At 46.2% G+C, this 26,725-nt stretch overlaps 2 protein-coding genes across 4 annotated transcripts; both read left to right on the plus strand.

Annotated features, from left to right (window-relative positions):
* The first annotated feature begins 3,716 nt into the window (after positions 1-3,716).
* nap1l4a (nucleosome assembly protein 1-like 4a) lies at positions 3,717-14,692 on the plus strand. 3 transcript variants are annotated; one of them, XM_047051796.1, is made up of 15 exons: positions 3,719-3,953; positions 5,007-5,088; positions 5,455-5,527; positions 5,622-5,766; positions 7,262-7,348; positions 7,725-7,856; positions 8,030-8,101; positions 8,302-8,441; positions 8,985-9,130; positions 10,471-10,490; positions 10,883-11,002; positions 11,181-11,216; positions 11,648-11,692; positions 12,065-12,105; positions 12,731-14,692. In XM_047051796.1, exons 2-14 carry the CDS (start codon positions 5,061-5,063, stop codon positions 12,068-12,070), a joined length of 1,050 nt encoding a protein of 349 aa, XP_046907752.1. In that variant the 5' UTR covers positions 3,719-3,953; positions 5,007-5,060; the 3' UTR covers positions 12,071-12,105; positions 12,731-14,692. The 3 variants fall into 3 exon arrangements, with proteins under 3 accessions (XP_046907750.1, XP_046907752.1, XP_046907751.1); XM_047051794.1 differs by lacking the exon at positions 12,065-12,105 and having other exon boundaries at positions 3,717-3,953; XM_047051795.1 differs by lacking the exons at positions 3,719-3,953; positions 12,065-12,105 and adding an exon at positions 3,974-4,047.
* An 8,615-nt stretch (positions 14,693-23,307) lies between these two features.
* Positions 23,308-24,524, plus strand: phlda2 (pleckstrin homology-like domain, family A, member 2). The gene is made up of 2 exons (XM_047051791.1): positions 23,308-23,936; positions 24,204-24,524. Exon 1 carries the CDS (start codon positions 23,489-23,491, stop codon positions 23,903-23,905), a length of 417 nt encoding a protein of 138 aa, XP_046907747.1. The 5' UTR covers positions 23,308-23,488; the 3' UTR covers positions 23,906-23,936; positions 24,204-24,524.
* The last annotated feature ends 2,201 nt before the right edge of the window (positions 24,525-26,725 follow it).

Here is a 26,725-nt window from a genome sequence, read left to right on the forward strand (position 1 = left end):
GTGTGTGCGTGTGTGTGTGTGTGTGATTAAAGCTTACAGCCAGCCCATTACCTTTCAGTTAGGAGGGGAGGATCCTAATGGATGGCTGTGAATGCACAGGCAGGTGACTCTCTGAACACAGCCGTCTGCATTGCTTTATCAATACTGCCATCTGGGAGGTTGACCACTTCATTCACAAAACCAATTCCCCAGTCGGATTGGACAGGGCGGCTTCATGTTCACTACAAGCAGAGAGGGCAGGAGTGGGGCAGGGGTGGTGGCAGGGGCGGGGGCAGGGGTGGGGGCAGGGGTGGGGCAGGGGTGTGGGTGATGCCTGATATCACATCCTCACATCAGATGAGCCAGTAGAAGGCTAGGAACTCTGTGACACACCTGTTCCTTCTCAACATTCTGCCCTCTCCTTACGGTAACCCTTCTGCCCTCTCCTAACCCTAACCCTTCTGCCCTCTCCTAACCCTAACCCTTCTGCCCTCTCCTAACCCTAACCCTTCTGCCCTCTCCTAACCCTAACCCTTCTGCCCTGTCCTCTCGGCCGGCACATACAGAGCAGACGGACGTCCAGCTTGGATCTGGCAAACACATCCTCCAGGTCTTTCTCGAGACGTCCCTGTGCTTTCTCGAGACGTCCCTGTGCTTTCTCGAGACGTCCCTGTGCTTTCTCGAGACGTCCCTGTGCTTTCTCGAGACGTCCCTGTGCTTTCTCGAGACGTCCCTGTGCTTTCTCGAGACGTCCCTGTGCTTTCTCGAGACGTCTCTGTGCTTCATCCCGAAGGTCATGACTCTATAGATAGCCACAGAGCTCGGGGAACTGCTGGGAATCCTCTGGTTTCATGAAGCACACAGCAGGGCGAGCTGTCGTTATCTCTCATCAACACATGGACGGGGCAAACAGAGCACACACAAACACACACACACACAAACACACACAAACACACACACACACAAACACACACACAGGGTGAGGCCTGTCGGTCATGGCAGGAGTATGTTGCCGGTGTCTTCGCTTATCCAGCTGGTAAGATACCGCATCACAAAGACTCTGATGCTTCAAAAGGATTATGGGGTGTATTGTGTGTATGTTGGCTGCTACACCATAGCTGGACAATCATCACATTGTGTAATAAAACATAAAAATGCACCGTAATGCACATTTTGATATATTGGGTTTATTTGTCTGTAATGATGAAAATGTTAAGCACTTATCTATGCAGTCGCAGATGAAATGTATTGATGTTCCATTCAGATGTAACCAACCAAACGTTACAAACAGTATTATCAAACATTACACACAGTATTATCAAAAGCAACAATTACGGTTGTCTTCCAGACTTTTGCTCATCCCAAATGCTACACAATCACATTTGATTCTCTGTGAGAGTGCAGACCCTACTGGTAAATGTCACACTATGACAGGCACAAGCCTGGACGCCACAGTCATGCCCCACGGGCTCCTGGTACTGTCACTTCCTGTTGGGGCCGAGAGCTGGGTAGGGGACGACAGCTGGAGAAGCGGAGGCTAGTCTGCATGACATTCAGCCTGGATTTTAACCTGGGAAACTTTGCCCTCTCCACCTTCAGTCAAAAAAAAAGAAACTAGAAGAAAAAGAAGAAAACAAACGTTTGTCTGGTTAACCACTCACATGCATGTGCAAGGTGCATTCAGTTGATAACATATTGATACTGAATTACCTCTATGGGATTCCAATATGTTTGTTGCAACTGCTTTCATGGCCAAAGCAAGATATGAGGCTTTCTAAAGAATTGATGCATTCAGTCAGCTGTATCAGAAACAGACTCATTCATCTAGGCCTCATTCAATACAGAGCACACTAGGAACACCTGCTGGTGAAAATCATTAAACGCAGTCAATTAACTCTAAAGACCATGGGGTGGTTGTGGCTCAGGAGGTAGAGCGGATCATCCTCTGACCGCAGGGATGGTGGTTGGATCCCTGGGTCCTTTGTGTCCTTGACCAGGCACTGAACCCCAGGATGCTCCTGATAGGCAGGCTAGCGCTAGCCTGGGCAGGCACAACACTGTCAAGAGCTTTGAGTACCATTAAGGTAGAAAATGTACTGACAGTTTAGGCCTTGATGTGGCCTCAGTCCTATCGCACTTTTCTTGTCATTTTACTGAGTATTTTATTTTCTTTTTCATCTGAGTAACACTGGGGACAAAACAAATTATCGCTGTCAATAAAGTTTAAGTGCTTCAAGGTGACCTGCAAGACAAGCTATATCTAATCAAAGATGGCATTTCCAAGACATCTATTAGAGCACAAACATCTCTGGGGCGCAATTTTTCCAAATCTCCATAATTTACCATTGCTTGGCTGCCATTAAACACTAACATCATCTGACTGACTGAGTAAATGATAGCTCCTGTCTCTTCACCACCGTAGCAACTTCCTGTCAAAATCACACAGAAATAAAAACACAACACTGTTGATCCCCTGACGTCTTCACTCTGCCTCGCTCCTGCCTCGCTCCTGCCTCGCTCCTGTTTCAGCTTTCCATTCAGTGTAATGACAAGGTGACACTTTGGAACACAAAGAGGACCTTTTATTATTTAATGGTGCGCCAGAGCGGAAACGGACACAATGATGGTGTGCAGCAGGATGACTGGCTATGCTGACATCCTGCCCTGCTGATCTCATGAGTTCAGGTTCTTGAACATGCTACGAATGGTATGTGGTAGAGATAATTTCATGTCTGTTCTTTTTATTAAAACAAGAATTAGGATTAATGGATTAACATAAATCCATCTGTGTTTCCAACCCATCAATGAGAGGCCCTCTGACTTGATAAGTGCTCTCTCGGTTTAGAGGCGTCAATGGGGTGAATGATGAAATGATGCCCTCTTGTGGTACAGAATCCACAATGAACTCAAGGTAGGCTTGAGCCAAACCCTCTTTTTTGAGTTAAATCCCTATGGTTAATACACACTTAAGGCAAAACTGCTGTTGATTCTAATGAATATTTAAATGTTCATCTTTAATATTTCAGAGTCATATGGCTGAGCGGTGAGGGAGTCGGGCTAGTAATCAGAAGGTTACCAGATTGATTCCCCGCCATGCCAAAATGACGTTGTGTCCTTGGGCAAGGCACTTCACCCTACTTGCTTCGGGGGGAATGTCCCTGTACTTACTGTAAGTTGCTCTGGATAAGAGCGTCTGCTAAATGACTAAATGTAAATGTAATATTTGGTGTAAAATACCTGCTCTTTTTGAAAAAAAAATAAAATAAATCAAGTTGTAATAGTCAGTTGATTTGCTTACTTTTTGTAGATTATTCTTTCTTTCATTGAAGTTGAATCTTAGTTAGATCACAATAAATATTTTTAGAAAAAATGTTTGCATCGTTGAGGAGTAGCCTACTTGATAACACTCTGATACCCAACTACTGCTCTGTTTTTATCTACTTCGTTTAGGCTTATCTTCTCCCCTTCATTCTCCTCTCACAGTGTGAAAAAAAGTTTCGAAAGGTTGAAAATCTTTTCGAAATAATATATTTTTTTTTTCGAAAGGTTGAAAACAAATAATCGTAAAAAAGTGTCCCGTTATTCATTATTAGATTAAAAAAATATTTTCGAAAAAAAGGTACGTATGCATGAGATGTCGGCTTGGCAGCATTCACGTCAAGTGAATAGTGAAACAAGGTAAAATGTAGTCACAGAATAGGTGTGGTCAAGTTATCTGAGAGGAATTGACAGTAACAGAAATAGAGGATTTGCGTTGAGTGACTGAATTTAGGACACTTCACTTGAGGATGTGCCTAAATTAAAAACAAAAAATATTTTTCCGAGGCTAGGGGTGTGACCTCTCCCTCCAGATCATTTTCTGCGCGCAGTGACAGCTATCTGTCCAATCAGCATTGTGGATGCTACAGAGCGCTTTGCTGTCTTGTTGCGGTCTGAGACGCGTCAACACTGGAAAGCCGCTCAGTCAGTCTGAGGTAAGGGGGAGCTAGTTAATTCCACCAAATCATAACTATTTGCCTAAGTATATTCTGAGATCGAGGAACATTATTCTCTTTCAAGATTGAGGAGGTATTTTATTTCACTGATTGGGATTTTGATATGGCTAACTACTTAACTATTGTCTCACTCAAACACCACTGTACTTGTGTTAGCTAACGGCAGCACCGTGGCTAGCCTTACTAGTTGGCTAGTTAGCCTGTACGCTAGCTAGCTAGCTAACGTGCTTCAGCTTTCTCCGCGTGGCTTGCTGACATGGGGGCATTGAACTAAACTAGTTTGCAGGGACAGGCGCGTAGGGGTGTCATCACGCACCATTATCATTAGCTTTGTATTGCTAGATAAGTTATTGTAATGTTTATCTTTTCTTGATGTACTACTAGTGGTGTTAGCCAGCTAGCAAGGTAACTAAAAACACTTGGCACCGTGACAGTCATTAGCTAGGACTGGCTATAACGGTCGTTTTATCTAGCTTAGCTGGTTAGCTAGATACTAAGATACCAAGCTGTTTAGACAGTATAATGCTGGGGTGCCGTTTATTGGCTAGTTGTTTTTGTGGAAAGAATAATTGGAGTTACGATAGCTAGCTAGTTAGCAGACTGCAGCAGAACGTCGCTGAGCTAAAATGGTCGTTATTGTTGTTTAGCGTAATTCGTAAGTGTTCTGGGAAATGTGGCCTAGCTAATGACAATGTATTGCGAGTAGTTCGAGCTATCAAGCTAAGTCCTGTATGTAGCTAGCTAGCATGGCTGTAATGCGTCATTGGCCTGCGCTCCATTGGTTCAGCTCATGTGGATTTCACAATACCTTGTTAACGCTAGCTTTGCTGTGTGAACGTGATATTCTGTTACGTTAACAGGCCCATCATAGACAGTTTTCTGCATTTAATAAACATACCAACGTTTCCGTAACGTACGTTAGGCTTTGAAACATCCTGACACGTGTTTTAATCTAACGTTACTTAAGATTGCATAGTTAGCATGTGAAACAAACTCCACATGTTCTTAGTTAACCAGTTATGTGGTTCATAGGTGTGATATTTACCCCGGGGCTTCACTGATAGAGAGGAAGGAGCTGTCACTGAAATGGAGGCCAACAAATCGGAAGGCAGAGGTAGGTTCATCGTAAGATTTACCTATAGGGCAATTTTGTCAAACCCTGGGAATGAGGTGTGTTCGTAAATGCGTGCTAGCGTCATGAAACTTGCCGGAGGGTTACGTACCCTACTGTCTTCCTCCTGTCTGTTCAGACCAGGTCATTACTGCCACAGAACACCTGATACTGGATCAGTTCATGAAACAGTGCCGTCCAGAAAAGTGGAAGGGCTTTATTTAAGGCTGGAGTTGGGATAAGTGAAAGACAAATGTGGGGGTAACCTTGGAAACTGTTACTGTTAAAGGGACAGTTCATCCCAACATAAGAACAAATATATCTAATAGATTTGATGGTAAACTGTCCCTTTAAATTGTTGATTAACAGGTAAGGGAGACCAGGCAACACAGAGCCCAAGTGTACAGTTGGACAGACCAGAAAACCTCCACAACATGGAGAGGTGAGGATTCTACACCTGGCCAGATCAGAAACCAGGCATAACATGACATTGCTTCAACTCCCATCACCTAAATGTCCTTGTCCCCCACCACCAGCCTGCTGCCCAAGGCCGTAAAGCGCAGAGTCCATGCCCTGAAGAGACTGCAGGTCCAGTGTGCTCATATAGAAGCCAAGTTCTATGAGGAAGTCCACGAGCTGGAGAGGAAGTATGCTGCCCTGTACCAGCCCCTGTTTGACAAGGTGCAGTACACTGGGAGAACATTTACATTGAGTCATTTAGCAGACGCTCTTATCCACAGCGACTTACAGTAAGTACAGGGACATTCCCCCCGAGGCAAGTAGTGTGAAGTGCCTTGCCCAAGGACACAACGTCATTTTGCATGGCCGGGAATCAAGCCGGCAACCTTCTGATTAATAGCCCAATTCCCTAACCACTCAGCCATCTGACCCCCTATATAGTATAGTATATGAGATTCAGACTCAGTATAATGTACTGACGCTTGACAAGGTGCAGTACACTGGTATAATGTACTGAAGTTTAACAAGGAACGGTTTAATACAATTATAGTAATATAATAATGTTAATTATAATTAGTTTGGGAAGGTAAGGTTGAACTATTTTATAATTGTACTATTTATATAAAAGTGATGTATTTGCAAGGACCCCAAACCACATGAGCCTCTAATGAAAGAACTGTGCTAGCTGTGGGGCTATCCCCTGTCCCTCTGCACTACGTAGCTGTGGGGCTATCCCCTGTCCCTCTGCACTACGTAGCTGTGGGGCTATCCCCTGTCCCTCTGCACTACGTAGCTGTGGGGCTATCCCCTGTCCCTCTGCACTACGTAGCTGTGGGGCTATCCCCTGTCCCTCTGCACTACGTAGCTGTGGGGCTATCCCCTGTCCCTCTGCACTACGTAGCTGTGGGGCTATCCCCTGTCCCTCTGCACTACGTAGCTGTGGGGCTATCCCCTGTCCCTCTGCACTACGTAGCTGTGGGGCTATCCCCTGTCCCTCTGCACTACGTAGCTGTGGGTCTGTCCCCTGTCCCTCTGCACTACGTAGCTGTGGGTCTGTCCCCTGTACCTCTGCACTACGTAGCTGTGGGTCTGTCCCCTGTCCCTCTGCACTACGTAGCTGTGGGTTTGTCCCCTGTCCCTCTGCACTACGTAGCTGTGGGTCTGTCCCCTGTACCTCTGCACTACGTAGCTGTGGGTCTGTCCCCTGTCCCTCTGCACTACGTAGCTGTGGGTCTGTCCCCTGTACCTCTGCACTACGTAGCTGTGGGTCTGTCCCCTGTACCTCTGCACTACGTAGCTGTGGGTTTGTCCCCTATACCTCTGCACTACGTAGCTGTGTGTCCCTGGTCCTGGTTCAGGGCTGGACGCTGCCTCAGTGCTACACTAGTACCAGCACAACGAGTGGCCAACTGTTGCTCGGTCAGTACAGGCTATTTCCAGAGCGGGACACACCACTCTGCTGCAACTGGCACCACTAATCCAGCCACACCTGTTTGTGTGTGTGTGTGTGTGTGTGTGTGTGTCTGTGTGTGTGTGTGTCTGTGTGCGTGCATGTGCTCGTGACAGTGTCATAAGGCGTGTATTTAAATAGTAAAAAATATTAGTACTATGCAAATGTATAGAAATACAAATACAGTAAGTGCTGATGTGATTTTCTTGCCGTTCACTTCGGCATAATAATGAATATATCCTGTTGTGTGTGTGTGTGTGTGTACAGAGGCGAGATGTTGTGAAGGGAGCAGTGGAACCCACAGAGGAGGAGTGCGAGTGGCACAGCGACAGAGAGGAAGAGGAGGAGCTAGCGGTGAGTAGAGCTCCCTGATTGGCTCATCCTTACATGGCTAACTTCCTGTGACCTGGTGTAGACAGTGGGGTCGTGTTTGTCAAAGCAGTTGGCCTTCCTCCCATTTTTGGAAAATCCCATATGTGATACAAGATGATTGATATTAACCTTACAGATGCAAGATTGAACATTGAATTGAATCTCAAGCTAGTTTATTGTCATATAAACTGGCATGTATGTATAGCCTACACAGACTAGTAACATTCTTACTTGCAAACAGGCTCTCATTTATAATAAACACACACAAACAGCATGTGTTGTTACTCATGGGTGACAACGCCAAAGATTGTTTGAAGCTGTTGAAGTTGAAGGAGCACTAACCACCATCCACCTCTAGGAGGAGCTGAAGAAGAAAGCTGCCGTCGAGGAGAAAAAGGAAGAAGCCAACCCAGAGGAAGACGCCAAGGGCATCCCTGAGTTCTGGCTCACCATCTTTAAGGGTGTGGACATGCTCAGCGACCTGTTACAGGTGAAAGGCTGCACCCCTAGGCCCCAGCTCGCACCACGGCCAAACACAACAAAGGCCCAGACACGGTCAAGTCTCAACATGCTAGTGTTTGCAAAACACTCTGAGACAAATGAGCAGCCACACCCTCGTTCTCAGACAGAGTCCCATGTTATTAAAGCTTCTCTCTCCACCAGGAGCACGATGAGCCCATCCTGAAGCATTTGCAAGACATCCAGGTGAAGTTCTCTGAGCCCGGCCAGCCAATGGTAAGTATCCCGGCAACGCCAACCACCTTCCAAGAAGTGCCGGATTCAAACTCAAACCCATTCTGTCCGTGGCAGTGTAACTGTTCAGGATGCTTTTCCTTCCAATTAGCCTTCAGTAGAAGGAGCACCTGAGTGACAGGAATGCTGTCTGCTGGGTAATGTAGTATCCTAACCCATCGTTGTCATTCCCCCTCATGCAGAGCTTCACACTAGAGTTCTACTTCGAGCCTAACGGCTTCTTCAACAACGCCGTCCTCACCAAGTTGTACAAGATGAAGTCGGAACCGGACGCCACAGATCCCTTCTCCTTCGAGGGCCCAGAGATCGTCGACTGTGAAGGGTAAGGGCAAGGTCAGGGTCAATACAGGACAAGGGCAGGGTCAATACAGGACAAGGGCAGGGTCAATACAGGACAAGGGCAGGGTCAATACAGGACAAGGGCAGGGTCAATACAGGGCAAGGGCAGGGTCAATACAGGGCAAGGGCAGGGTCAATACAGGACAAGGGCAGGGTCAATACAGGACAAGGGCAGGGTCAATACAGGACAAGGGCAGGGTCAATACAGGGCAAGGGCAGGGTCAATACAGGACAAGCTACCATCATGACAACAACTTGGGTTAGAAAGTCAGCAACTCCCTCCATGGAAACTCTGTGTGTCCTATGTCTCTGCTTGTGGCTTATCAGGTGTCTTAATTTAAAATCTGTATATGTTTATTGTTTGCACCTTCCTGCCACAGTAAATTCAGTTTTTGTGTAACATACATGGCGAATAAACCGAATTCTAAATCAGATAGACTGGCACTAGAGCGTGATGGTGTATGTGTGTCTTGCAGGTGTCAGATAGACTGGCACAAGGGCGTGATGGTGTATGTGTGTCTTGCAGGTGTCAGATAGACTGGCACAAGGGCAAGGACGTGACTGTGAAGACCATCAAGAAGAAGCAGAAGCACAAAGGGCGTGGCACGGTGCGCACCGTCACCAAGCAAGTCCCTAACGACTCCTTCTTTAACTTCTTCAACCCCATCAAAGGTTTGACCCCCCCCCCCCCACACACACACCAACATACACACTCCCATCCTAAACCGCTCAAACACACACATGGATAACATTCCAGACCAGGTCATCATTTACCAGCTACCCAGTCTGCAAAATACCCCAAGTCCAGCTTTGAACCCCAAACCCGTAAACCTTAGGAAACAGGAGCAGGCAGTGTTGTGTCCCTGTCAGCAGGTGGCGCTAGGCTCCATGCTGTGGCCAGTGCTGTCCAGGCTGCTGCTGCTGCTGCCCACATGGTCCACCCCTATGTAGGCAGACATGTTGGAAACCTAGGGCTTTCTGCCTGCCTCCATGACCTGTTTTCAAATGAAAACCAGAATAATTTGCATTTGTGGCGGTATGCATCGAAACATTCTCTCAGTTATATTATTGAGCGGTGTCTATCGGTGTATCACTGTTCCGTTGCCCAGGTCTGTTCTGGAAACAGTGTTTACATGGTGTTAAGGAAGCAGTTTAGATCCACAGTATCTCAATCTACATAGACAAAGCTTACATCAGTCTAACAAGCTGGATTTAGTTGATATATATCAATGCCTGAATTGGTAGGTGGGGCATTTGAGTCACACCAAACTTTCTCACATACATGTCTGAACCAATCCTGAGGCTGGATTTCAAACACCTGATTGGCTGAGAGTCTGCATCCTCCTAGCTGTACTTGGCATTCATTGGTGGATATAAATAGCTCTCCAGACAGGTATGAGTTCAGGTGTGTGGTCCCAGGGTAGGGTTCCTGTTCCTCCTGCCTGCCTCAGTATGAAAGCAAGAATCCTCCCAGAGTCAACACTCAGGCCTGGTCTTCACTGGCAAGTCTCACTGTGGCTCCTCCCTCTCACTGGCAGGTCTTACTGTGGCTCCTCCCTCTCACTGGCAGGTCTCACTGTAGCTCCTCCCCCTCACTGGCAGGTGCTGTTTTTGTGAGGACCTTGACCATACACTGTCGTTTACCTCGGCAAGTTACCATTAACAATCTGACATTTTTGAAGTTTGCCTGAAGGCCCAATGTGACCATGTCTGATTTCTGAGCCTGGTGACTCGGTGTATTCCCTGGCTAGGCCTGTGGTTTCTCTGCTGATGTCAGTTTCCTAACACAGCGTAGCTCAGAGGAAAGGGTGACCTCCAAGTCAGGGTGGGGCTCAAGGGCTTTTTTCCTGTGTGAAAGGTGACATCATGGTGATGTCATAGTGATGTCAGTCTGAGGTCGTGGAGAAGCAGCATCTATAGATCAGAAGACTCACGACATGTTCCTTTCTTTGTGTTATGGTTAAAAACACAGCTCTGTTGAATAACATATATATTGCTCTTTTGTCTTGCAGTGTCACCAGATGGAGAGATGGTGAGGGATTGATTAGTTCCTATCCAGAAATACACTCCTCCACCATTTTGTTTATGTGGACTGTATGTGCATCACAGAGTGTGTGTGTGTATGATGTGTGTGCATCACAAAGTGTGTGTATGATGTGTGTGCATCACAAAGTGTGTGTATGATGTGTGTGCATCACAGTGTGTGTGTGTGTGTGCATCACAGTGTGTGTGTGTGTGTGTGTGTGTGTGTGTGTGTGTGTGTGTGTGTGTGTGTGTGTGTGTGTGTGTGTGTGTGTGTGTGTGTGTGTGTGTGTGTGTGTGTGTGTGTGTGTGTGTGTGTGTGTGCATCACAGTGTGTGTGTGTGTGTGTGTGTGTGCATCACAGTGTGTGTGTGTGCATCATGAAGTGTGTGTTGTCTCCAGGATGAAGACTCAGAGTTCACCCTAGCTACAGACTTTGAGATTGGACATTTCTTCCGTGAGAGAATAGTGCCCAGAGCTGTGCTCTACTTTACTGGAGAGGCCCTGGAGGACGATGAGAGTGTGAGTCACACACACGCACACGCACGAGCACGCCCATAGGGCTACACACACGCCCATTGGGGTACACACACGCCCATAGGGCTACACACACGCCCATAGAACTGCCCCTCAGCCAACCTCAACCCTCAAAATCCACTACACAAGTCTCTGTCTCATGGATCTCTTTTTCTGCCCGCAGTTTGAAGAGGAGGAGCTAGAAGAGGGCGATGAAGAGGTAGGGCTGTGTGTGTGTGGTGGGTGGGGGGGGGTGGGTGGGGGGGTCTCACCCTGGTCTCTGTGTGTGTGTGTGTGTGTGTGTGTGTGTGTGTGTGTGTGCGTGCGTGCGTGCGCCCAGGGCAGGGCAGTGAGTCTCACCCTGGTCTCTGTGTGTGTGTGTGTGTGTGTGTGTGTGTGTGTGTGTCTCACCCTGGTGTGTGTGTGTGTGTCTCACCCTGGTCTCTGTGTGTGTGCGTGTGTGTCTCACCCTGGTGTGTGTGTGTGTGTGTGTGTCTCACCCTGGTCTCTGTGTGCGTGTGTGTGTGTGTCTCACCCTGGTCTCTGTGTGCGTGTGTGTCTCACCCTGGTGTGTGTGCGTGTGTGTCTCACCCTGGTCTCTGTGTGTGTGCGCGCAGGGCAGTGAGTCTCACCCTGGTCTCTGTGTTTCAGGAACAGGATGATGACGATGATGAAGAGGGAGACTTTGACCCCAAGGTCAGTTTGTGTCTGTTTGCCACCTGAGCTCCTACACCTGTTTACATTCTTCTCCCCACTGTCCGCCATCCTTACGTGTGTGTGTGTGTCCACCCCCCTCCCCCACACACACACCCACACAGTCTCCTGCAGCTTTCCCTGTAGTTACCAGTCCTGCTAGACTGTGGCTTATTCAGTAGCTGCTGCATGTGGATGATGTTCTGCCATGTATAGAAAAGTCCAGATTCTTTTCATGTATAAGCTAGGGAACCTGGTCTTGTCTATACGCCCGTACGTACTCTCTGAATAAGCCTGTGGTTGGAACCTGACCTTTTAAACCTGTTGTTTTTGTTTGTTTTGTCTCTCCCTCCCTCCCTAAATCTCCAATTTCAGGCATAATCAATCAATCATTCTCACCCCCATGCATTTTCTAGGTAAGGGAGAAATAAGGATGGCTACTCATTCTCACCACGCCTGCTCTCTCTTTCATTTGTACTGTCTTGGGTTCTTCCTCCCTCTCCATCCTCATCCTTATCCATCCTCTCCCAGTAGCACTCGGGTGTTCTCTGCCTAACAGACTCACCCAGCATCCCGCTCAGGAAACTACATCTGTCTCACCACTCCTTGTAGCTCTATCCTTCCTTCTCCACACAACATCCAAGGTGTCTAACATTACTCCGTTACCTCACGTCCCAGACAACAAACCCAGTCTCTTTCCTTTCCCCTCTCCGTCTCTCTCTTTGTCTGTCTCTAGGTCTCTCTCTTTGTCTGTCTCTAGGTCTCTTTTTCTTTTCTCCTTCTCTTGTCCATCATTGTGTTGTTTCTGACTCCTACTGGCTCCCACTAGCTTTCAATGAGCTTCTCTTCAGTTTATTCCTCTCCCCTAACCCTATTCCTCTCTGATTCCCCCCATGTATCACCTCTGGTTTACCCCCCCCTCTTTCTCTCCCCTCTCACCTCTCTCTCTACCCCCCTCCCCCCCTCTTTCTCTCCCCTCTCACCTCTCTCTTCTCTCTCTACCCCCCTCCCCCCCCCCCTCTCTCTCCTTCCCCCTGACAGAAGGAGGAGCCCCAGCCAGCCGAATGCAAACAACAGTAACCGTGGTGACCATGGGAGCTTGGCGGGGCCCAGCCGTCCGTCAAATCACTCCTCATCCAATCAGCACCTCACCCCCCCTGCAGGCTCCCTCCCCTTATGAACTCTCACACAAAACGCAATAGAACACAACCAAACAGTTGAGAGAGATTGTTTTTAAATAATTTCATGCATGACCTTTTGTCGTCTAGCCTCGCCCCCTTGTTTAGGCTTAATCTCATGCTCAAGATGAGGTCACCTGGGCTGAATTCACCATGGCAACGCAGTCTGCTTTTACAGTAGGCAAAAACTGCCAAGAGCCTCAGAATATCCTGGAAATTCAAAAAATAATCGCAAGTGGTATGGATCCCAACTTTAGTTTTCATGGATAAATCAGTTACTCAGGGTTTTTTAATGCCAAGATAAGTGTTAGTCTGCCAGGAAACTGCTGATCTAGTTTGACCTGATATCACTGGGGTTGCAAATACGTTCTTTTTTTTTTGTTCTTCCGTTATGGTATGTTTAAGAGACTAAATGTAAACTGAATTTGATGTCCTTTTTTAAATGTTCATTGTCATGTCATTGGACTATTTATTCTGGTGGTCTCATGCAGCTGTACAGGTGGTGCATTGTGGGAAATAATTTAGTCCCGCCCACTATGGTGAAGGCCCATGCTCATTGGCTGAGCAAACTCAATACTATTAAGGCTTTGCAGATTAACAAAATGTGTGTACTGCCAAACTGTATTTTTTAATATATGAACTGGTTTCAGGCACTTTCCTTTTCTGTTTGACTGCTTAGACTGTGCCCAGTTTGGTCTGGCTTAACATGAACTAAATCATAAATTAAACTAACTGCCTTCTTGGGTGGCCACACTTTAGAGCATTTAGGTCACAAGAAGGTGGAATGGGACCCTGGTGAGCACATCTGCCAATATTTAAGCCACCGCCCCATCAACCCTTTGGCCCCGCCCACTCAACACCATCTAAGGTCTAAAGTTCCTGGACAGGCACTGCAACATTCAATCAGTGACCAAAGTGAAAGTGGCTTACTCATTGCGTACACCTGGCTTGTCCAACCAGATCTCTAGAGATGTATAGAGGGTGGGGCTTACAAGTTATCCCAGGACAGGTCCTTCCCATTCCCATAATCAGCCAATCAGATCGGTTGAATTTGGCGCCATTCCAAACCTCTTTCATTTAAACCTTAATTCAACACATTCACAATGAATCACCAACACTCAGTCCAAAGCTCTGGGAACTGGAATGCTCTTCAACACTTTCGTCCTTCTCAGATTTAACAGAAAGCATGTTGCTGTACATGGCTGTAGCCAATCCTGTCATATCAAAGCAGATTTTCCCCAGGAAGGAAGTGTAACTTTCTCTAGACCTTTCTGTTCATTAACAACTTGGCAGTGTTGTAGAGTAAGGAGAGGTTTGGGTTTGAATCCACAGCATTCTGGCAGCTTGTCAGCGCATCCAACAGGGCCCCAAATATCCTCAATACTATTACTGATTGTTTTAATGTCCCTCTCTTTTAACAAACTAATAATAACTAAAGGAAAGAGAATGGGTGGGGGGTTGGGGTAATGTTACGAATTAAGAATTTCTGAGTTGATATATCCATCCACAGAATGTGTCTCTGATATCAAAGCTTGTGGTAACAATTTGCCTCCTATGTACTCTGGTGTCACCTACTCTGTGCTGGTCGGTCCTGTGGTCTGCATCTGTCCACATGGTCAAGGATACCCCCCCCCCCCCCCCCAGATTGTAGATCTCGTTGGACAGATCCCTCCCAGCCGCGGTCATGACTCCTTCATCCCCCCATATTGAACCGTGTGCTAGCAATGGCCTTACCAGGTTCCTCATGATTTGTTACTTGCGCAATATTCTTTTCAATTTGTACAGAATTAGTTAAGGTATTCTATTAAAGTTGTGCGACATAAAACTTGCTGTTTGTTGTGTGTTAAATTGTGAACTGTTTGATGTGAATGTGTGGTTTGTGTCACAGAAATATTAGTTCTATAAAATAGTGTGTGTGCGTTTGATGTTTTGAACTACTCCTGGGAGAAGATCAATGATTTAACTGATGGACTGGAAAGCGCAGACACTGGTGGTGACGGTACAGTTCCCAAGCCACTGTTGGTGACGGTACAGTTCCCAAGCCACTGGTGGTGACGGTACAGTTCCCAAGCCACTGGTGGTGACGGTACAGTTCCCAAGCCACTGGTGGTGACGGTACAGTTCCCAAGCCAAACGGTCGCCGCTTCCTTCCTTCACGTGAGGTCAAGCTACAGTAGTGCTGCACAGAGGGAGAGGCAGGAAGTTCCAGATGAATCTCCTGTGGACCAGGATGGGCAGCAGAGAGCGTTCAGGGCCAGAAGAAACAGCTCTGTGTGTTGACATCACAGAAGAGGAATCCACCTCGACGGTCCTGAACACATCAGGACCAGGGCTGATTCCAGGCCTCTGCTAACCATCAGAATTCTAGTTATATCTCAGTTCTGATAGGCTGATTGGGCAGGCATTAAAGGCTGTCTGTGAAATATCGCTTATACATTCTGGGAGATAATGTAGGAATGTTCTGGTATGTCTCAAGATGGTTGGGGAAGCGAGGACAGGGTCCTTTTGCATAACAACAGCTGGAGATATGTGGCTGCAGTGTGTGTCTGTGTGTGCACATGAAAGCTCACCAGGTTCAGACCTGCAACAGCATCATGAGCTGTAGGATGAGAATAGCTGAAAAACCCGGGGCCAGATCATTATGGGTTACACGGTCAACAGACCCTGTAGTGGTGGTGGAGGGGTCGTGTGACGTGAGCAGGGTCCATTCCTCAGGCTGAAAGCTCAGATTTGGTCCAGTAACTACAGAGGCTCCAACCCTGGGTTCATGAACAAGCCTCTATTGATACAGTTGTGTGGGGGCGCATGGACAGAAAGCCCAGACCAGCGGGAACAAGGAGGCTGACTGTGACCAAAGGACTCCATCGAGTCAGACGGAGAGAAGGCAGCAGTAACATGGCTCCTGCTGCTGAGCTGGCGACTGAAGAAAGAAACAGCCAGATTAATGTGATCCTCCAAGCGATTTGTACTATCATGTTTTAAGAACGTTTATATGGGTGCTGGAGACACTTTTCTGCCGACTTCTTAAAAGTTGGGGGGTGAAAATTTAAGTTTGGACCCTCAATGGTGTAACTACAGTGAGATAAAAGTTTAGTTTTTTTTACGGTCATAATAGTGCACTCTATTTTTCCAGGGAGTGAACTCGCGTTAAGGTTCTAACGATGCTTTGTGTGGGATGCCATGGCCTTTCTGGCACATTATGAGAGGAGGGGGGAGAAGGGGAAGGGAGGAGGGGAGGAGGGGAATGTGGAATACTGATGCTAGATTCCGTGTCCAGCTCTCCAAGAGATGATTCCTTTGACGCCTCTCCAGATGAACTGGTTGAAGAGGTGTCAGGGTGTAGCAGCCCCACCCAAAGGAGTGTCCGGTCATTACAAGCACAAGTGTCACTGAGGGAGGTAGTGTTGGAGTCATGCTGTATAATCCAAACAGAACCCTCCACACATCAGCCCATTCCACTAAGATTCAGTTTTTTTGCCAAGAATAATGTGAAGGCCCCCCCCCCTTCTTTCCACAGGAAACACAAAGACTTTATGTGATAAGAGCACAACTTGACGATCAAAGCAAACCTTGATCGTCTTCAGAGAAGAGAAACACAAAGGCATTTAAACTTTTGAGATTCTCCCCCAACCAACCCAGTGTCCCTTTCCTCTCCGCCAGGACAGACTTCTGGGCGGAAGCTTCCGGCATCCTCCCCTGCAGCTGCAGCCAAGTCTTTCAATGGGCCGCACGGTGCATCTGGTTGTATTTCTGTAGATCTTTAGAGAGAGAGAGAGAGTGTGTGTGTGGGGTCTTTTCATAGCTCCCACAGTCGGAAACTGTGATCTCAGCCAGACAAGAGGACCAGAGCCCGAAAGAGCAGGAAGGGAGATAGAGAGAGATGGAGATGCTTTATTCTGTTGATTAACCGGCTTTGTTGAAGTCTGCATTAGATTAACTGAGATGGTAATTCACCCGACATTGACCCTTCGATCGCAGGCTTGCATAACTCACGTACAATTTTTTAAATGAGTGTTGTCTACGATGAAAATTTGACAGGTACTTTCAATCCTCTCAAATAAAATAGGCGAGTCAGATGGCTGAGCGGTGAGGGAGTCGGGCTAGTAATCAGAAGGTTGCCGTATCGATTCCCCGCCGTGCCACATGATGTTGTGTCCTTGGGAAAGGCACTTCACCCTACTTGCCTCGGGGGGGAATGTCCCTGTACTTACTGTAAGTCGCTCTGGATGAGAGCGTCTACTAAATGTAAAATCAATTTTTTCCATCAAAAAGTGGGTTACATGGCTTTTTTCCACAGGAAACTGATAGCTGGAAAAGAGATCTAAGCGATCTCTAAGAGATCTAAGAGTCAGATGGCTGAGCGTGTAGGGACTTGGGCTATTAATCAGAAGGTTGTTGGTTCGATTCCCAGCTGTGCAAAATGACGTTGTGTCCTTGGGCAAGGCACTTAACCCTACTTGCCTCGGGGAAAAGGTACTTACTGTAAGTCGCTCTGGATAAGGGCGTCTGCTAAATGACTACATGTAAATGTAAGTGCTGCGGCACACAACCAAGTGTTCACCAGATCCCCCAATCACAGAAGCTTTCGGTAGGCGCATGCTGCCAGGTTGGACTAGAACACTGCGAGAGCCAATAAGGGGACAGTAAACAGTCAACTGTCCAATTACCCCACGGCGTCGCTATGTACTCATGGGAAACGTGGTCCACAGGCGTCCTCTGGGGAGCTTGGTGTCCTGGTGGCTGGAAAGGTGGGGAAGAGGGATAGTTTGTCTGTCAACAAAACTTAAAGGCAGGGGTGTCGTACAGGGGGGAAAAGTTAGGACGATTCCAAGGGCCCCTGACTGACAGGGGCCCCAAAAATAGAAAAACTAACAGACATTATAAAAAAAAAAAAAATCATGGGTCCCAAAATTCCTGGTGGCGCCCCTGCTTAAAGGGCAAGAAGGTCGCACACACAGCAGATCGGAAAGAAGCATAAACACGCTAACTGATTCAAATGTTTTCCTGATCCGGATTTTTGGGGCGATGTGCAAATGCAAACATTTTGTAGAATGGGTTTCAACTTCGGCCTTGGTTTTAAAGCTGGAGTACCAAGAGTGAATGCCATTGTACAGTGATACACCTTGAATATTAAGCTGATGAATGTCTTTGTACTAAACTAAAGTATATCTGCAGCTTGCATATTTTTCCTTTCAGCACTGTGTGGTTTTGTGTGTGTGTTTTTGCCTAGTTGTGTGTGTTTTATTGTGTACGCGTGGTTGTCTTGACAACAATTCACTCATCTTCTGCATTCTATTGCTATCAGTGGCCCGGCCCTGCAGCGTGTGTGGGAAAGAATGCAGCACACCCAATCATGGTCTGTCGCCAACTTCGATCTGATTTATGAATGGCTTTGTGAGAAGGGGAAGTAGGTGTGTCGTGGCATGTTTAACATGAATCACATCAATCATGCTCCTTTTAGCTTCAAAAGGTGAGCTTTGCTCTCAGTGATGACCTAACCGTGGAGATTTCTAAAAGAAGGGACGTAGCTAGATAAGTGTGTGCCACAAGATAAGATATACTTTTATTCGTCAAAGTGGACAGAAGAGTGTATATATAGAAAGAAATATTAAAAAAATATTATATTAAGATATAATAATAAAAAGATAACAGTAGTTTCATATGGAGAGAAATATATACATATTGCACAGTAAGTTATTGCACTTTGTGTCGATGAATTCTTTGGAGTGGTTGAGCCGCGGTGGCCTGCTGTGTTCCAGGCCTGATGATGTGAAGTGGTTTGACTGTGCAGTGATAGTTTTTGTTATTTAACATTCAACAAGTAAAATGAAGAAAATGATATTGCAGATGCAGGTTGGTGGCCAGGGGGGTATTCCAGAAAGCAGGTTATGCAACATAACCGGGTATGTTAACTCCCCAGCTGACACCCAGCGTTGTAGCAACATTGCCAGTAAGTTGCTGCAACATTGTGAATCAGCTGGTTGGTTAACTTACCCGGTTATGTTGCATAACCTGCTTTCTGGAATAACCCCCATTTATTTCTGTTGTGAGTAAAGACACAGCACTGGACTGTTTGAATGCTGATGTTATAGTCAGGCCCGGACTGGTCATCGGGGATACCGGGAGAATCCCCGGTGGGCCGATGGGGTTGGGATGGTCCAAAATACCGTCCCACTTCCATTACCAACCGGCCCTCTGACATCGCCAGCCTCTCATATTATTTCACATGTCACAGCTTGAATACGTAAAAATGGTTCTTAGATCTTTTGTCTAATGACTTCACTGACTGATACTTATACTGGTCCTTGCGATCTGTATTTACACTCTGTATTTACACTCATGGTGCCGATTTTTCGAAAATGTTCTGGCCTGTGTTCTGAAATGTGTTCTTACGGACTTTACGTTAAACGGAAGTTTAACGTAAGAAATTCAACATATATGATGTCATTTCTTTGTAATCATCCAAAATAATGCTGAGTGTATATGGGTATTTTTCCAAGTAGGCCAATGACTGGTCGATACGTGCGATCGATGCATTGAGTGGACAACGTGTTTTGAGTGGGCCGCGCACCGTTTACTGAGTGGGCCGGTCTGACAGTAAAACTCCCGGGTCACTTTTTCCCCCCTGACAGTAAAACTCCCGGGCCACTTTTCCCCCCCAGTCCGTCCCTGTAGTGGTACATGCTATATCTTTTGACAGGTTCATTGGAAGCCCATTACGAATGATTTTGACTGGACAAAGTGTTGATTTTAGCAATAAGCTCAATCTGGTAGTTTTTTGTTAATACAGTATGGTGAACTGATACACATGAAAGATGCACACACACACCACAACATTCCACAAAAACAGTGCACCTGTAAACCGACATGAAGCCCTGAGCAGAGAGCAGAATGAATGGGGCATTCCTGGTGTGAGTGAAGCTTGACAGCCTTGAATACCTGCCATACCTCAGATGTTTCACCTGACATGGACAGGGTCCTGCTCTCCTTGAGCACCTCTCTTTAGATATCATCTTACTGCCTGACTAAGTGGCTGACAAAGAGATACTACATTAAAAACAGAAGGAAGCAGTCAGTTTGACTCCTGAAACTGGGTTCACAGTCAGGTGAATTTTGTAAATGTTCTTGAGGGGTCATCTGTTTTCATATATGTTGAACACAGGAGACAAAAACATGGAGATTTTGTAGTTCCAAGCCTAAGATGTCATTTATTCTGTACTAAAACCTTGAGATGTCAAGTTCTTCATCTGGTGAAGATCTACTGTGCCAGAGCATATGCTCTGAAGACCAGCTGAAGTCACTTGCAGAGGATAAGCAGACTAGTCCTGGTGGTCCATGATAATGAGACTGTATGTCTGACAACAATATGCTTGGATTGCATTGTTCTCCTGAAGCACATCTCTTTATCCTCTACTCCACTCTGCCAGTTGTTCTTTTTCCCACGCTAGTGAAGGCTGGAGTGGCCACACACACACACAAACACACACACGCACACACACACACACACATAGGGCTTATCTGAACAATGCCTCAAATAGCTCCCAAGACTCATCACAAGGGCATGTCACTGGAGAGCCACAGGGCATGTGTGTCTGTGTGTGTGTGTGCGTGTCTGTTCCATGCGTGTGTGTGTGTCTGTGTGTGTGTGTGTGTCTGTTCCATGCGTGTGTGTGTGTGACAGGCCACTGCCGTAAACGTGTCTCACTGCACAGCTGTTACCTGCTGACTCTCTCTCAGGCTGCTGGACATGTCATCAGCCGATCACTGCCCGGCCATCCTCACTGTGGCCCATTGTTTAGGAGGCCTATTAATAGAGCACTGAGGCTTCCTCTAATCATACACAGTTATTTGCATATTACCAGTATGTATGTCTCCTCTCTCTGACTATACTGTAGAGCTGCAAGCCTCAACTCGACTAACAATTAATGGGCCTTCTTGTCTCAATTCTATGTCTGTGTGTGTGTGTGTGTGTGTGTGACCGAAAACGTTCATAGCTGCTCCTGCGACATGCCAGATGTCTATTCCTCTTGCCAACACAAATCCCATCATCCCCTTCTCTTTGTCTCCTCTCTCTCTCTACTTTCCCTCCCAGCCGTGTGTTGTGTCTACCAGGAGATACTGAGGGCGTCCAAGGTTGTTAAAACACTGCCTACCAGATCCCAGCTTCCTCCAGGGTGGTCATCGTCCTCTCCCACAAGGCTGACAGACAAAACTAACTCCACCGGATGTCGTCCAGACAGGGCCAACTCAGGTGACCAGTCAGCTCTGCAGTAGCTCCAACAACAGATCCACGACTACACTGAGTCTGTCTGTGTGACAGAGAGGGAGAGGGAACACGACAGCACTTGGATCTGGGTTGAGATCTAATGTTGGAATGACTGGCTGAGGACTAAGTTCTTACACACATCTGCTCAGCGGAATAGCTTCATCCATCAGTTCAACATATAAAGTACAATCAGATCACCCACACACATACACACATACACACATACACACATACACACATACACACATACACACATACACACATACACACATACACACATACACACACGGCTCTCTGTTTGTAAGCAGTCCCCTCCCAAAAGATTAACCCACACTGCTGAGTCATTGCCCAGACATGTCCGTGCGTCTCCACCACTATTTTCCCCTTCACACACACAGCCACACAAAACACACACAAATACACAGCGATACACACTCACAGACACATTATAAACACACACGCCATTCCAGGCCACAGTGAGACAGGCCATTAGAAGGGCCAGGGGCAGAGGGGGATGCAGTGAGGAGGAAGGAACACACCTCTTTATTCAGCAGGGTTGGCGTCTCTACAGCAGGTGTATGTGAGTCATGTAGCCAACATTCAATATTTAGCCACTGACTTAGTGACTGGACGTCTTGTTGCACATCATTAACAAGCCAACACAAGCAACGGCCACACTTTTACAGTGTGTTGCTCTATTCTGAAATAGGGTCATAAACACTATAATTAAAACATTTAGACACAGATTAAGATGCTAGTTAATGTTTGTTTCTCACATTTAAACAACCATTCAAAAGGTATTATTATGAAAGTAGTAAAGTACACCGTTAGGTAATATATCTGAGTGGAAATGAGGTGTTCTTGAGAGGACGTGAGTGTGTGTGTGTGTCAGAGGGAGGGGGGTCAGAGGACACTGGAGGGACACTGAGGCCTGAGTTGTCTCCTTGAGTACACTGATACAGAAACAGACTCACTGGTGACAAGAGCCTGGAGGTGGGTGAGGAGGAGCACGTCCACCAACGACTGGGAGAGAGAGACAGACTGTGTGTGTGTGTGTACATCTCTCTGAGTGTGTGTGTTGTAGTGGGAAGAGGACTCCATGGTGAGGTCTCCTGTGTGTGTCTGACCCTGGGTCTATCTGGCGTCAGGGTGGGCTTCAGCTTCAAGAGCTGCTGACATCTCGCTCCCCCCTCCCCCCCCTCCTCTCAGAGCTCTCCGGCCAGCCTCACACCAAACTGCGTTCCAGTACAATCGCTGGACTGGAAACCTGTTTCAAGACCTCAGTGGTTGTTCCCCATTCAGATGGTTTAGGATTGTGCTTTGTTACATAGCAGGAGAGCTACTGAGCAAGGTGGCTAAGTGGGGGGGTGATGCTTTCTTGTAAACATCAGGCGTGTCCTTTTCAGGTCATGAATACTTCTCTTCAGCCACATCCTGTACCTCGAGCATGAAAGGACAAACGGCATTTTAATCATCATGAAGCAAATCAGTATGAAACCTTTTTGTTTCTAATGAACTGATGACGCTAAGGCATGTATATGGTTCAACTCAACACACTATCAAGGATTATGGGGGTACTTTAGGGGACACCGTAGGCTATCTTGACTTGGGGTCAAAACGTTGTCTTGACGGCCCTGTTCAAAGCTGGATGTTGAATACATGTCTTGTGACGCTGACACCTAGGCAGAGGAGATGGCCTCCACTGCAAAGGGGAACGGTAGTTCGTTTGGGGGGTTACAGTTGTGTGACGGCAATAAGACAGTCTGGCCTCAAATCTGATGAAGCCAGAAACTGGCATGGTAATTTAATAAATAAATGGTGAATTATCATTAAAAGTAAAAGTTATAGACTTTTTTGGATATCATAGCAGAATTTCAACAGCATTTATTTAGTGTTGGTCTATTAGACTGACGCATAATAATAGCGGTGAGACTGTCCTAAGGAGTATGTTAATGTGTATGTTTTGTGGGCAAGTATTTGCCCACATAACCTAAGGAGGATGTGGATTGATAATTAACAGTTTGACGGTGTAATTAGTTCCACGCGGACTTCCTTTGCAATCCCCTGCGCCAGCTTCCGCCCACACTCTTAACATGAATTGCACCGGCAACTGTTGATGCATTCCTAAACTAACTGACGTCAAGTGGGAAGGGCCCAGGCGGTCTGTCATATAGCCTATAAATAACCTCTCCACTTCTGTTCATTCATAACGCAGTTCTGGATTATCACGCACTTGCCGAGAAGCTCCTTCTCCGGGGTCTTCGGAAGAGAGAACACGGAAAGCAGAACATATATCACATCTGCCGGAGACTAATCTCGATTAACAACCAGAGTCACCTCGACACTACTAAAACCATGAAAATGTCTGCGGAGGAAATGTTTCAGATTCTTAAAGAGGGAGAACTGGAGAAGAGGAGCGATAATCTGCTCCAGTTCTGGAGGAGAAAAACGTGCGTCTTGACCACGGAGAGCCTGAACATATACGCCGACACGCAGAAGCGCTCCAAAAGCAAGGAGCTCAAATTGCAGGCCATTAAGAAAGTCGACTGCGTGGAGCGCACCGGCAAATTCGTCTACTTTACCATCGTAACCACGGACAATAAGGAAATTGATTTCCGGTGTTCCGGAGAGGATAACTGTTGGAATGCGGTTATAACTATGGCACTAATAGATTTCCAGAACAAAAAAGCCATCCAGGACTTCAAAACGAGACAAGATAACGAGAGCGCGTCGCCTGGCCAGCACGAGAGGCGCATGGCCAGAGCGCCCTGAACGACTTTCAGGCAGTTCAACTTCGAATCTGGTAAGTGAGCATTTCACGAAGTTAGAAATTCCACCGTTTTTTAGTTTTGGAAAGTTTTTTTTTATAGCATAATGATGACACCAACCCTATAAAATATTTGATTAGGCCTATTGTTAATTATTTACAATAGCCTTTAATAGCCAACATTAGGTCTACCACAATTCCAACACTAGGCTAAATCAAAATAGCCAAAATTCTCATGAAATGACAAACTAATTGTGATGGATTAAATATTAATCTTGAGCCTATATTGTTTTTTCTTGACAGTGTCGGCATCGACCATGAACACTGGGACCAAAGGAAGACATCCGGTCCAAGGATGAAGGAAGTTCTGTAACAGGTCGCGCAGGAACCTTCGACACGTGACCGCAAAAGGCTTTGAAAAATGACCACACTCAAGACAGAATCTTTGAACATTCAAGTATTTTTTCAAGTGTGCTTTCCTGGGAGACTTGCTCCTGAATCATCTTCAAATTATGTTAATTTATTGGTTTCAAAACTGTGTGTCTTGGACATGTATGTTGTTTAAATTATTTGCTATTTTTGTGTGTATTTATTTTAATAAATATTCAGAATTTTTTGACAGTATACAACAATTTCTGTGTTTTTATTGTTGATCACTCTAAAAGAGTCTAAATAAGTACATAAGTCTAAAAATATAAAGTTGGTGATAAAGAATTCAATTTAGAATATTTTTAAAAGTCTAGACAAATAACACCATAGAATGGTCCATCCTCTCCTCACTATGAAACATGGAGATGCCAGAGTTATGAGAAGCGCAGCAGGCGAACCAGGAAAGGATTTGTGCTTGTCAGGGTTGGCTTCTGAGAGCTACCTATGGCCTGATGCCGGCATGCCTTAGTGTGTCTTTTATGACTGATAAGGGGAGAGATTTCAACCTACCTGCCCTGGAGTCATGAACCCACGGTGCTTTTGAACATCCCTGTACCGACAGGGTGTGGTGGGGGGGGTGGCGAGCTCAAGGCCAGTGGCACTTTGCGGTCGTGTTTCCTGTCAAACAGTCAGATAAATCAAACAAACCAGTGGTATCAATTCAAATCAAATCATACACCGTCCATAATCAAGCCAATAAATAAATGTTATGGATTTCTATGAATTTCTTTTTCATTGAAAAATCATACCACAAACCCCAAAATGCTTTTGTTTAATAATATAGACTAGAGTCTTCTGTAAGTCTGATTTTGTTGAGCACCCATGGTTTCCTGACACAAACTGTAAGACATGAACTAAACTATAACATGTAGCAACTTTAAACTTTGAAGCACGAGACATCTGTTTCTGGTCCTTCTCTTGAGCCGGTCACATTCCGGAACTGTCCCAGTACAGGCTTTGTGTGTTTGTATTCTTTTATGGTGAGGACACAAAGCAACACAAGCATTAGTGTGTGTGTCTTTCCTGCTCTCTCACACTGTTATCAGGACATGAAAGGCTTATCCCATGACAACTATGCAAATATACTTATAAATAATCAAGAAGAGGCAGTGCTATATAACAGATTGACTGTACTAACCCATCTATTCAAAACCTTCTGGCTCATTTAACAAGCCCTACAGTACACAGTGTAGCACAAAGGTACTGCCACAGATGTCAAACTGTTGTTTGTTTACTGTTAAAGTGGACTGAAGCGATAATGATGAATTACACATTTTACTGGATGTGATGGGACTAAAGATTGTAGGAAGTCATGAATGTTTGATGTAGAACAGTGTTGGGAGAACTGCTGTTTGTCTGGCTCTGTGCTGTTTGTCTGACCTCAGTGCTCTTCTCCAGAACACGCTATGTGACACTGTAGTTGGTTGTGGCTCTCCAAAGGTAAACCCACCCTTTCATATTCTCATGTCAGGGAGATACACCCTTCCATTCACCCGAAAGGAAACCCTGCCTATCCAGGAAGCTGGGGTATCTAACAGTAACAGCTTCTGTTATTACTGAGTGGATTGTGGCTCCAGTGTGCCCGTCCTGTGTAGCATGGACACATGGCAGGGCCAGGGGGGTCGGAGGTCAAGGTAAGCCGAGCTCACGGCCGGCAGCAAACAGAGCCAGCGGCGGAGTTTCTCCCAACAGCTTTGAAGTCGGATCACGCTGCAGAACACATCAAAGGATACGGTGATCTGAGGACCCATGGCCGAATGGACGGTCTTCTTGTCTATAAATACCGGCCTCACAGATTGACTTTTAATCTGACACACACCTCTGGCACAAGTGACAACTAACATGCAGCATGGGGGTCTCTCTTTACTGCACCCCAACCCCCAACCCCCCCCCCCCCGTCCCCTCTCTCTCTCTCTCTCTCTCTCTCTCTCTCTCTCTCTCTCTCTCTCTCTCTCTCTCTCTCTCTGTCTCTCTCTCTGTCTTTCTCTCTCTGTCTGTCTTTCTATCTGTCTCTCTGTCTGTCTCTCTGTCTGTCTCTCTGGTTGTCTCTCTGTCTCTGTCTCTGTCTCTGTGTCTGTCTGGTAAACAGAACATTTTTCACTACCACCACTTTTGTTAATTGTATGTTCTCCTAGGGGAACCATCGAGTGAGAATGAAAAAGATGATACAGACCACCAGACAGACTGTCTCTACTGTGTGTATAAACATCCTCTGACGCATCGCTAGCACACACACACACACATTACCAACCCTCAACAGAGGGTTTTGACAATTTCGAAAACCTTTTTTTATGAAAATAATTAAATATTAGAACTAAAGTAACAAGCCTGGCTTGAAAATGTAAAAAGTACAAAGTACAAGTAGTAAAAGTAAAAAACATTTACTGGATTATTAA

This window comes from Hypomesus transpacificus, unplaced genomic scaffold (genome assembly GCF_021917145.1).
Source record: "Hypomesus transpacificus isolate Combined female unplaced genomic scaffold, fHypTra1 scaffold_176, whole genome shotgun sequence".
Classification (NCBI taxonomy): domain Eukaryota; kingdom Metazoa; phylum Chordata; class Actinopteri; order Osmeriformes; family Osmeridae; genus Hypomesus; species Hypomesus transpacificus.

Coding starts and splice junctions, on each gene's coding strand:
- nap1l4a (XM_047051794.1), top strand. CDS start 5,061: ATGGAGGCCAACAAATCGGAAGGCAGAG. Junction 5,528..5,621: donor AACCTCCACAACATGGAGAG/GTGAGGATTCTA, acceptor CCCCACCACCAG/CCTGCTGCCCAAGGCCGTAA. Junction 10,491..10,882: donor TGTCACCAGATGGAGAGATG/GTGAGGGATTGA, acceptor TGTTGTCTCCAG/GATGAAGACTCAGAGTTCAC.
- phlda2 (XM_047051791.1), top strand. CDS start 23,489: ATGAAAATGTCTGCGGAGGAAATGTTTCAGATTCTTAAAGAGGGAGAA.